Source organism: Peromyscus leucopus, chromosome 1 (assembly GCF_004664715.2).
Source record: "Peromyscus leucopus breed LL Stock chromosome 1, UCI_PerLeu_2.1, whole genome shotgun sequence".
NCBI lineage: Eukaryota > Metazoa > Chordata > Mammalia > Rodentia > Cricetidae > Peromyscus > Peromyscus leucopus.
The window spans coordinates 84619885-84632765 of NC_051063.1; the positions used below are offsets into that span (position 1 = coordinate 84619885).

The 12881-nt window shown below is 45.3% G+C and overlaps 1 protein-coding gene across 1 annotated transcript in view; it reads left to right on the forward strand.

Annotated features, from left to right (window-relative positions):
- Nucleotides 1-12881, forward strand: part of Dnah3 (dynein axonemal heavy chain 3) — a 164820-nt gene that overhangs the window by 20165 nt on the left and 131774 nt on the right. Inside the window, exons 11-15 of the mRNA XM_028867827.2 lie at nt 4480-4616; nt 6305-6410; nt 6593-6771; nt 7061-7245; nt 8486-8609. Of these exons, the coding sequence (XP_028723660.1) occupies nt 4480-4616; nt 6305-6410; nt 6593-6771; nt 7061-7245; nt 8486-8609 (731 nt within the window). The remainder of the gene's footprint in view (nt 1-4479; nt 4617-6304; nt 6411-6592; nt 6772-7060; nt 7246-8485; nt 8610-12881) is intronic.

Sequence of the window (12881 nt, forward strand, 5' to 3'; positions counted from 1 at the left end):
CTGTCCCAGCTCAAGCTCTTCACAGTTTCCTTTCCAGGGAGAATTACTTATTAAATTAGAGACATAAAAGTAAACTTTGTCTACCAGGCAGGATAGTCACATGACCTAACATCTTTTGGGTGGGTGATGTGACAAGAGGGCCAATGTTTAGTTCCACAAAGGGAATGAACCTATGAGTCTCTCTCTCTCCCTCTCTCTCTCTCTCTCTCTCTCTCTCTCTCTCTCTCTCTCTCTCTCTCTCTCTCTCTCTCTCACACACACACACACACACACACACACACACACACACACACACAGTTGAAGCTGAGGTTTGAGGTTGAGGAGGTAGCTTGGTCCGTAAGGTGTTTGCCAAACAAGTATAAGAACCTAAATGCAATCATCACTAGCAGCCGTGTAAAAACTGGGTGTGGCACCATGATGGTGTGTGTGTGTGGCACTGAGGTGGAGACAGGCCTTAGGCTTGCTGGCCAGCCAGTCTAGCACAACCAGGGTGCTCTAGATCCAGTGAGATCCTGTCTCAAAAATTAAGATGGAGAGCAAGAGAAGAGTGCACATGATTTCAACCACCAGCCTACACACACACAAAGATACACACACACACATAGACATAGACACACACACACACACACAGGCATGCACCACACACAGAGAAATGAAATGGAGTTGGATAAAATGGGATACACACACAAAATGTACATGCATGAGTACACAGACATGTACACACACACATGCACACACACACACACACACACACACACACACACACCTTAGATTTGTAGAAAGCCTGTGACCCAAAGGCTCTAGTTTCACCACTAATCCTTATGCTTGGAGTTTTGCTGTCAGCCAAGCTTGGTTTAACATGAAAATGAGTGTGTAGAAGAGGAAGGAAATGGGCACCTCTCCTACAAGCAAGATCCCTAGGAAGGAAATGAAAGAGAAGACTATAGTGTGAAGAGATAAGTGTGGGGCTGGGGACACATGAAGTACATACGCCTTGAGTCTGTCTCTGCTGTTGACTGGCAGTGTTAACAAGCAGCTGGAGCTCCAGGTCTGCAGGCAGTGCAGAGAGCCCAGCAGGAACTGGCACTGGAGTGAGTGCACTATTATAATGCCAAGATGGCACACTCACTCACGGGTCACAGTTTGTACCAGGTTGGAAAGCTAGCCCTGTTTACATACCAATAGTGTTACCAGACTATGGGAAGAGACCATAGGTGCTGAGTTCTCATGGAAGAATGGCCGCAGCACTACCTTCCTTCCAGAACCTCAGGCTTGCCTCTCTGAACTGATTTGTGAAAATTTAATTATAGTCCCTCAGGTTAAATGTCTAAGGCATATGTGTATGACTAGAAGCAGATGAATAGTCTCCAACATCTTACCTCATCATGGTAGCAATAAGTTGAAAACACATCAAGGTGAAATTCAGCTGCAAGTGTGGTGTGTATGTGTGTGTGTGTATGTGTGTGTGTTGCATGCATTTGTTCGTGTGAGGATGTACACATATCTGTATAAGTACACATGCATGTGTGTGCATGTCTGTGGAGGACAAAGGTAAATGTCAGCTGTCTCCCTAATTTCTCTCCACATTATTTTTGGGGGACGGAGTCTCTCACTGCATCTAGAGTGCTCCAGTTCAGCTAGGCTGGTTGGCCAATGAGCTCTACCTGTCTGTCTCCCCAGGACTGGAATTACAGGTGCATCACTGTGCCCAGCTCATCCATGGTGCTGGGGAGTCAAACCCAGGCCCTCGTGCTTGTGTGGACAGCATTTTACCCACTGAGCCGTCTCCCCAGGCCCCAGCAAGAACTTTAAAAAAAAAAAAAAAAAAGGAAGCCTGTCCACGAGAAAGAGTTACTGAAGGAAACCAAAATAAATACTATGGGCCATTGGTCTTATCAGTACAATCCAGGAGGACAAGGCTGATGTAATCCAGACTGAAATGAAGGCAGTGAAGGAGATGCAGAAATTAAAGTTGAATAAAATGAGAGAGGAGATGTAATACACAGAATTTCAATGGGTGTTTTAACCATGTCACCACGTTACTTTTACTTTTTTTTTATTCCTTGAGAATTCTGTGTATGTATACAACGAAATATGACTTACCCACCCCCAAGTCACCCTCCAAGTCCCCCTGAATCTCTCCTGCATTCCTTTCATAATGAGGAGAGCGTATATGTGACTATGGACAGGGACCGTGGGGCCAGCCTTTCCCCTGATGGAAGAATCCACTCACTCAGCATTGCAGGGAACGCAATGACAGAGGAGGACACGGGAGAAAGCCTTGAACATGGTGGGGAGACCAAGGAGTGCAGAGGAGTCAGAAAGCCAGGAGGATGGGTAGAAAATGGCAGTTCCCTGGATAGGACAGGATCATTCTTGTTCCCACCTCACGGTGTCACACGGCATAGGAGAACCTCCACATTCAACCCTGCAAGAATTTCTTTTCCCTTTTGACTAGAGACTTCTTCCCAATGCAGGCTCGAAAGTCCTGCTCACATGGGATCTATTGAAGGCCTGGGGATACCAGCTGTGCTTCCCCCAGGCCCTTTTACCCAGGCCCTGGACCAATGGTGGGCTTGTCTCTTGCTTCTAAACTTTGTCTCCAAACACAGTCACAGCAAAGAAGCTGCCCTCCACCAGTCTAAAGCTGTCAGGTCACCCAAAGAGGACCGAGATCCTTTGCACTTGTTTGCGCCCTTCCCAAACTGCTGCTCCCCCATCAAAGGCAGATATGTAGTCTATAAGGCATGGGACCTAGGAGAGCAGTCTGAAGATCTTTGCTGAGGCCAGTCGATAAACATTTTCAAAGCAGGGAAGAAGGCCCTGAGATATGGTAGTGGGTCCCCAGGAGGGACTCTGCAGCCTGCAGGAGCCAAGCACACGAAAATACTCTTGGATACACACACACACACACACACACACACACACACACACACACACTATTAAAGAGTTGGAGAGTGGGCTGGAGAGGTGGCTCATTTATAAAGTGTTTGCCCTACAGAGCTAGGGGAGGGAGTGTACAAAGACAAGTGGTTCCCTAAAACTCATTGGTCGGCTATCTTACCTGATGACTGAGCTCCAGATTCAGAGACCCTGACTCGAAAAAGAACCCCATCTCCGGCTGTGTAGTGGCACATGCCTGAATTCCCAGCACAAAAGCAGTGGATCTCTGAGTTCCAGGCCAGCCAGGGCTACAGAACAAAAACAACCCTGTCTCAAAAGATAAAGTTGAGAATGATCAAGAAAAATATTCAGTATTGACCCCTGGCCTCTGTGAGCGTATCCCATACCCAGTACACACCCACACAAATGCATATATACTCCAGAGAGAGAGAGAGAGAGAGAGAGAGAGAGAGAGAGAGAGAGAGAGGAAGAGAGAGGGCATAGATTTGTTTGTTTGCTTTTGAGCTAAGATTATACAATCTAGCACATCTCTCTGTTTTTTAGAGACTGTGGAGGTTCAGTGAATAGCAATTTCCTAGCAGTGCAGCGTTGGTTAGTGACAGAGTCAGGGTTAGAACCCAGTCCTCGGCTCTCATTATAGGAGTAAAGGAAATAGTGGGGGAGGGAGCAGTACGAACAGACTGGTCATTATCCTCATGCTGTTTATTGAGCACTTCTTACTAAGTACCAAGCTCAGTCTAGGCCCTGAGAATACAGCAATGAAGATGTCAAAGAAAAACAGCCGCTTGAGTTGGAGAGATGGCTTAATTTGTAGAGTGTTTGCTGCACAAGTGTGAGGACTGGAGCTGGAGGCCCAGAACCCATGCAAAACTCAAGGCATGTTGATCCAAGGGATGGGGGGTGGGTTGCAAAGACAAGAGGATCACTTGAGTTTTCTGGCTAGCCAGTGGAGCCTAATAGGCAGCCCAGGTGCCAAAAATAAGGGACCCTGTGCCAAAAAACAAGGTAGATGGCTCCTCTGAGTAATGACACCCAAGGTTGACCTCTGGCTTCCACAGACACACACACACACACACACACACACAAACATGCACACACTTGCATAAACATGAACACACATAAACACACATGAATCAGCCCCTTACAATATTTATACTCTAGGGGTCACCTAAAATAGCTCATTACATAGTCATTTAATTGCAAGAATTGATGAGTGTCAAGCAGAAAATCAGATAGTGAACATCAAACACAGAAACCCACACCTCTTGGGAACCCAGAGGATCTTGAGACTTGAAAGGAGCAGAGACTGAGAAGACAACAACCCAGGAGGGAGGGAGGGAGAGAGAGAGAGAGAGAGAGAGAGAGAGAGAGAGAGAGAGAGAGAGAGAGAGAGAGAGAGGAGAGAGAGAGGGGATAACAGCGGGGTGGTTCTTCCACTAGCCAAGATAAAATAAAGTAAAAACACAAGTGGTATTCCTGGAAATGAGTCCATTGCAAGAGCCTGTGTTTGATGCCTTCCACCTTCCTACTTCTGCGTGTGTCTTACAACACCTAAGAGTGACTTCTGCTCTTTAGGTGGAATCTATACTATTTCCAGAGTTGAAAGGCTATAGCATGATCCTTGGAACCGTTGATCCTGAAGAAAGCCTTGTTTCAGATTTTGTGAATGAGACTTTTGAGGTATTTAAGAAAAATCAAGTGGGACCTCACAAGTAAGTGGGTTTAGCTCTAGCTTTATAGCCTGGTTGGGCTTTTAATGTTGGTCCTTGGCTATCCCTGTCCCCACACACCCGAAACTCACATACAGCAATGGCCAGTGCTCACCTGCACAGGACTTCATCGCCATCTTACGGACAGGAGAGTGTAACTTTCCTGGTGTTAGGCTGCAGTAAATATGAAAGCCAGGATTCAAATTCAGGTGCAGAGCTTGCTCTGTTCTCTGGAAGCCACAGGACCAGCTATATTTAGACATTTCTGGAATTTAGAAAAATGATATTCTGCAATATCTAGGGCAACAAAGTCATATTTCTGCTGTGAAACTTGTAATATATTTCAGGCACTTTTTTGTTTGATTTTGAGTCAGATTTTCACTATGTCTCAACTTGGCCCCCAAATCAAGATCTTTCTGCCTCAGCCTCTCTTTGTAGCAGGATTGTATGTGTGTACCACCACACAGAGAGAAACCTGAGAACTGTCTCACTCAATAGTCTCATGCCGGTATAGGACAGTTTTCAACATGAAATGTTTCCCTCTAAAAGCATCTTCTGTTTTGAACTCACATGGTGAGATCACCCTAAACTAGTGATCACTCACCTTTTGCCACCAAGTGACTTTGATGCAAATGTGTTTACTTCACATTTTCAGTGGGAAGAATTCAATGTTGTGGGGATGAGGACTGCCCTGTGTATGGTGGGATATGGGGCAGACTCCCTAGCTTTACCCACAATACGCCAGGAGGAACTGCCCCACTGCGACAACTGGACAGTCTTTCCAGATGTGGCCAAAACCTCCTGCAGGGCAAAACCACGTCCATTGAGAACATCAATCCATCCATGGGGAAATTAGCCTTGTGTTTGGAAACCCACCTCAGTGCATCTTATTTGGGTCTTATACATACACTTCTTTCCAGACTGACAGTGTCCTGGCTTCTCTGCTTTCTCAGAATGTTTGTGGGGTTGCCTGTGTACCTTGGGGCCCCACCAAGGCACTCTGCACACTTACCTTAATGTTAATTCAGACTTACTTTTAGTCAAACCATCTTAGATGCATCTTCCAGTTGGGAGAAAATTATCCAACCATTTCTGCATGATCTGAAAACAGATGGGCCTCATTTCATATGCCATAGGTTACTTACTTCCAATTTCCATCTTAAAACTAAGCATAGAATTTGGGGGTTAGAAGGAAGGCTGGGTGCTGATGCTCATTTCACATTTACTATAAGTCAGCATAGTAATAATTTTTCTATATATTTTACTATAGTTAAGGTTTATGATAACCTTATAAAATTAGGTTTATTATAGCCACTTAAAATAAAACACAACAGTGGTTAAAAAAAAAAACCAACAAAAAAAACCACCAGGCAGTGGTGGCACATGCCTTTAATCCAACATTTGGGAGGCAGAGGCAGGTGGATCTCTGTGAGTTTGAGGCCAGCCTGGGCTACACAGAGAAACTCTGTCTCAAACAACTAAGTATCTTCTCTGAGTCTGTGCCACAAGGAAGTCACAAAATTGAAATTAGAAGCCCAAGTCCTGAATTTCCAGTTGTATTTCTGTTATAGTTCTCTTTCTTTGTTTGAGTTCATGTTTTAAATGCTATTAACTGTTTTAGCTGCACCCTTGCCCATCCAACTCATTGACTTATGTTTGTGTGCTTTGTTTTATGTTCTTCAACATGAAAGATACTTAAATGTATACAAAAAGTATGATGACTTGCTGGATGACACGGCAGAGCAAGCCATCACCGAATTCCTGAAGGAAAACCATGAGATTGAGGACTTTGTGATGGTAGGAGATGCCACTCAGAGTTTCATGCCCTGGTAACATGAGCTACAGTCAATCCACTGAGCAATCGATGGATTGCTATGAGCACCAAGCTCAGTATTGGACTAGCGCTGACCAAGGGGAAGGCTGGGGCAATGGGTAGAGCTCAAATACCAATTGAACTATGAACGTACTTCATTCTACAGAGTATCAATCTCATAAAAAAGAGGAGAAAGGAAATTGCTTCCATGCACATCACCGTGCCTCTGGCCATGTTCTGTCTTGATGCCATCTTCCTAAATCATGACCTCTGTGAGAGAGCCCAAAATCTTATAGACCGTCTGATTCAGTATCAAGTGGATGTAAACCGGGAAACCAATACCAGGTATAAAAATTCTGGGGGAAAATTTGGGCTGTAGAGATGGCTTAGTGCTTAAGTTCTTGCCACACAAGTATGAGGACTAGAGTTTGGATCCCTGGAGCCCACACAAATGCCAACTGGGTGTGGTATCCCACCTGTATTTTTAGTCTGGGAATCCTCACATCAACCTAAGGCCTCCATGTTGATGCAAATCCAGATGTGCATGTGGTGGTGGTGGTGGTGGTGGTGGTGGTGGTGGTGGTGGTGGTGGTGGTGGTGGTGGTGGTGGTTGTGACTATTTCTTTCTCCACAGTATTTGTAATCAGTACAACACCATCGCTGAAAAAGTTAGTGAGATTCCTGCCAACACCTCGGAGCTAGTGGCCCTCATTGAATACTTAAAGAAATCCAGTGATGTCACTGTGTTCAAACTCAGGAGGCAACTTAGAGATGCAAGTGAGAGGCTTGAATTCCTGATGGATTACGCGGACTTGCCCTGTAAGTCTGTGGGTTTGCCTGTGTACCTTGTGTACCATATGTGTGCACAAGCATACTTGTGTTCCTATGTAAATATTAAAATGTGCTGTTTGTTTATATTCTAGAAATAAAAACCTTGGAGAAAGTAGGTTCATAGCACCCCACTATGCACTATTGGGAAAGCTTCTTTCCAAATGCTCCAAGTACGAGAGGCACTAATTCACACTCTTAGACACAAGAATTTGAATCACACAAAAGGAATCTTGTTAGATTATGTATCCAGAGGCCTGGCCTCTGGTTCTTAGCGTACTATACTGGCATCTAATGCCTGATGTTCATGGACAGTTAGTTCTAAATGCAGAATCTTTTGATAAGTGGGTAGGTTTCACTTGTCTATAATCTTAATAAGTCCCACCTTTGAGGGGCTAGAACTTGTTTCTGTATACTTTAGAAGGAAAAATGTTCCAGGTCATTTAGACCCCTTCAAGTCTTCTTAGATCAAGTTGGACTTTTGAAGTAAGAACTAGATTATAAGGAGAAAATTCCTCTGTTCTTCACAAATCATTTCCCAGCTGAAAACACTTATGAACTACATGGGCCAAACTATGTTATGTTGGGGAGCATTGATAGAGACAGGGAATGCAAAGTGATTGGCTAAGCAGCCACCCTTACATTCAGGAGCCATGCCCTTGACTACATGGAGACATGCTAGACTCTTAGTTCGTCTCTACCTGTTCACTGACCAGAGTTATAACGGACAGGGTGTATGTGTTACCGCCATTATTGCAGATGAGATGAAGTGGTGAGAGGTATGGAAGAGGAACTCCATCCTGCGTTTCTGACACTCCTTAGAAGCCATTAAAACAGGCTGATGAGAACATAGGCTCTGGGGTTGGTTGGCCTTGGAGCTGGCCTGACCTCCAACAACGCAACGTTGACCACGTAGCTCCACTGTGTTCCCCATTTGTGAGAATAAGGATGATAATGCTGTCTGTGTATTAACATGGTCTCTAGTAACTGCCCAGTGAACTCTGGCTTTCATTCATCTATATGAATCCATCATTAACTGCCACTCCCTGACATCTACCGACTAGTGTTGGCTCTAGTAAATGTCCAGTGAGCACTGGCTTTCATTCATCCATAGGATTCCATTTATTTACTATTGCCCCACAGAGGTGAGACTTCTGATGACCCTTTCCCTGCTAAACTGATTCCCCACATCCTGAACTGTGCCCAGCAGCAGACTCTGTATGTTTTGCAGATGAGGATATCAAACTTAACAGCACCCTGTTCCTCTGGCCTGACCAGATAGAAGATGTCTTTGAAAACAGCCGAAATCTGCTCCTTAGCAAGAGGGATCAGGCAGAGATGGACTTAATCAAAAGGTACAGGGAACATCTGGGGTTACTTGGGGAATGGGGCCAGGCTTTCTGAACAACCACCCACTCTGCAGATCCTGGGTCTGTCTAGATCTTGTCACAGCAGTGTGGGGGCAATGGTTGAAGTCATTGGTGGAGAAGGGACTTCTTTTGATCCCTCTATGTGGCATCACTGTAGTCAACCCCTCCTCCCAGGTTTGAACAGTGAGAATGTAATGGTACAGAGAGAAAATGGTAAAAACAGTTGTAATAACAGCCTCCACAGTAATGACAGCAGAAGTGTCTGCCTTCCACTGGAGAGCAGATGCTGGAGGACATCAGGACAGGGAGAATAAAGGCATGGTAGGGGCTGGGCCACTGCCCCTTCTGCAGCTGCCCCTCAGTGCTAATGAGCTGTGAAACGTGTGTTCCTTCATTAGGTGTCACAGGTACTCATCATGGACTTTACTATGTGCTGTGCTCTGTTCTAGACACGAATGTCTGTTTGTCTTCAAAATTAATACTTTAGCCCAGTGACAGAGAAATACAGAAAACTAAGAATAGGCATATTTTTCTACCTAAAACCTTGTCCCTACCTAACTAGATACCATCTTCCAGATCCTAAAACCTCACCTGCTGGATGAACTGATTTCTTTTTAAGTCATATTCAATGCAGTTTAGATTTTCAGAAAAATTGAGCCACAAATACAAGGAATTCCAGTACACCCCCGCCATACACACACACACACATACACACACACACACACACACACACACACACACACACGTACATACTTATGCAGCCTCTCCAGTCTGGGCAGTAAAGGCTAACCAGAAAGCAAATCCAGTTTTCAATAGTCAAATGAAAAACTCAAGCATGTTTTGTCATTTCTTTGAGCATCACATCTGTCACCTGGAAAGCAGGCTACAGTAGAGTCTACCTCACCGTGCTGAAGGGATGAAACGAGACGTTCTGATTGTGCCCACATCATATCCGTGCATAGGGTGGACATTCCAACACTGCATGCTTCCCCCTCCCTTAACAGCAACCTCTCTGGCCTGAGAAATGCTTCCTAATCTCCAAAGCATGTTGGGTGTGCTGTTAGAATATTCCTGTCATAGCTGGGCATGGTGGCACAGGCCTTTAATCTCACCACTCAGCAGACAGAAGCAGGCAGAATCTCTGTGAGTCAGAGGCCAGCCTGCTCTCCATAGTGAGTTCCAGGACAGTAGGAGGTACATAGAGGGACCCTGTCCTTAAAAAGATAGATTATTACTGTAAGTAGAAGTGTGAATGGAGGCAGTGCATACGCAGGGACTGGCTGTGGGAGAAAGAAGGGCTGCCGCTCGCAGCGTGGGAAGAGTGCAGGGTTTCTTCTCCCTGGGCAGGGACTCTCCGTTGGACCCATCACCTAGTGCCTGAGTTCTAGCACCAGAGGCTCAGTGAGGCAGCCCTGGCTCGGCCTCCCTTTGGTAAATGTCGGCTGCCCATTGTTCCACAGGAGTGAGGAAGGCTGAGCAATGGCCATGTGTTCATCTATCTTCTTTGGAAACAATCTTATTTTCTCTCCAAGGTAGTAGACCTCATTTTCCCAATTCACCTCAGTTCTGGGGTTCAGTGTCAAGCATTCTCCATTAGTTTCCCCAAGTCCTACTGCTGTCCATTCTCCTCTCACAGTGTCTAAGAGGCTGGCTTCCAACCTACAGCCCCTAATTCCATGGTCTGTTGGATCCAGGCTGGGCTCCAGCAATGGTGAGTCCTGCAGGAGGCTGGAGCATGATTGAATTCAGTCTCTTCCTCCCTTGCCGTGTTTGGCCCGAGGCACCAGCGTCAGCATCCCTCTGAATGGCAATGCTTGATCTTCCATGGTTCCAGTGGATGAATGAAATTTGTTCACCATTAGGGTACTTTAAATGCCTCCCAGGGTCTCAAATAACAGCTTATTACAAAGCAAAACTAAGCAAAGGCTGTGAAGAGGAACCAAAGAGAAAGAAACAAAGGCAGGATGTCTCTCCCAGTAGCTCAGACAACCAGGCAAAGACCAGAGTGGCAAAGGCCCCTGCCTTCCTTCCCTTCTGTGGTCCCATCGACATTTCTCAGAGTCCTGTTCTCTGTGGATGGCAGGCGGGGGGGGGGGTGGGGGTGGAGATGGAAGGCAGAGTGGGGATGTGTAGAAGCTCTACTGAAGAGAACGAGCTGGAACCAGCATGGTGGTTGTGCCTGATGCACGTCAGAGGACGGCTCATGTCTGAAGAGACTTGAGAAGGAGCTGGGTGAATGAGGATATGGAGAAGGAGAGAGCAGCTGGGTACAACCTAGACAGCATGGGAAAAGGCTCCCTAGTGGGAAGATCTCTACTAGGAAGATGGCTGTTCACCTGAGGTCACAAAGTCAGAGAATTGGATGCTTAAGGTCACAGTGATGAGTGTGCATTTTATTTCCATGGTAGGGAGTTATTGAAAACTTTTAACCTGGAACCAGAAAGGGTCTAATGTTTTCTTTTTATGTTCTACTTACTTGAATCAGAACCTGAATAATGAATGGCTCCAACATTGCATTCTATTGTTTCCCTCCAATTTCTTTTATTCTGTAAGTTTCCTGGCCCCCTTCAACTCCTATTTTTTCCCCTTCCCATTTATTTTTTTTAAAGAAACTGTGTTGTTTGGCACAACTCTAGAGCTCTCTAATTGCACCTCTAAAATGTTTTTTACTATGTTCTTCCACCCTCTTGCGTTTTCCATAAATTCTTAAAAATTGATTTAATCTTGATACTAATATGGTTTCTGTTCCTATCGATATCAGGGAAACTTAAGCTGTCTATAACCAAGATTATCACATGCCATACAAAGAAAAAATGGCCTGGCAGGATGGGTCAGTGGGTAAGAGTGTTTGTCACACAAAACCAATGACTTGAGCTCAGCACCCAGAACACACGGCTGAGAAAGAGAACCAACTCCTCAAAGTTGTCCTCTGATGCCCACATGCACCTGCAGTTCTCTCTCTCTCTCTCTCTCTCTCTCTCTCTCTCTCTCTCTCTCTCTCTCTTACACACACACACACACACACACACACACACACACACACACACACATTTTTAAAAATGCTGAGGCTAGAGAGCTGTCTCAGTGGTCAAAATGCTTGCTCACATTTGGATCTCAAGAAGCCATATAAAATGTCAGGTGGGTGTGGGTGGCAGCCACCTTTAATTTCAGCCTCAGAGGTCTCCAGAACAAGCTAGCTATATTGCCAAACTCTGGGTTTGATTAAGAAACCTAGCTTGGCTGGGAAGGTGGGTGAACACAGACGATCTTCTGGTTTCCTGGACTAGGCCCTCTGGATATGGAAGATGGCTGTTTGGCTCAAACTGTTGGTGGGGGGGGGGCACCCAGGCAGGGGGATTGGGATCTGTCCCTGGTCTATGGGCAGGTTTCTGGAACCCAGTGCCTGTGGTGTGACACCTTGCACAGCCTTGGTGCAGTGGGAAGGGGCTTGGACCTGTCTAGGCTCAGTGTGCTGGGCTCTGCTGACTCCCCATGGGAGAACTCGATTTGGGGATGTGGGAATGTGTGGTGGCTTGGGAAAGAGGGCTGGGGGTGGGAAGAGGGAGGAGGGGGTATCTGTGGATAGTATGTGGAGTGAGTAAAAAATTTCTTAATAAAGAAAAATGAAAGAAAAAATTAAAAAAAAAGAAACCTAGCTTGATGAATAAGGTGAAAGAGCAATCAAGGATAATTCCTCACATCAATTTTGGCTTCCACATACATGGGCACACACACACACATACCCACACACATACACTTGTGTACATGCACATATATGCTGACATGCATATACCATACACAGAGGAAAATGGAAAATAAAAATAATACAAAGAAAAACAAAATGTTAATCAGTTAGAGCAGTGGTTCTCAGCCTATGGGTGAGACTCCCTTGTGGTTGAACGACCCTTTCACAGGGTTGTTCATCAGCTATCCTGCATATCAGATATTTACATTATGATCATAACAGCAGCAAAATTACAGTTATGAAATACAAATGAAAATAATTTTACGGTTGGGGGTCACCATAACATGAGGAACTGTATTAAAAGGTCACAGCACTAGGAAGGTTGAGAACCACTGAGTTAGAGAAAAAAATATTAGTGGGAACCAACATAGTAGTTTTGTCATAAAACCTATGTGACCCCATGCAGACCCTTTGAGAAATTGCATCTCTATCAGAAACTGAAGCTGATAGGCAAATATGGCCTACAAAGGTGAGGTCTGGAGGGTCAAATTTACCTTGGCCAAGACCCACAA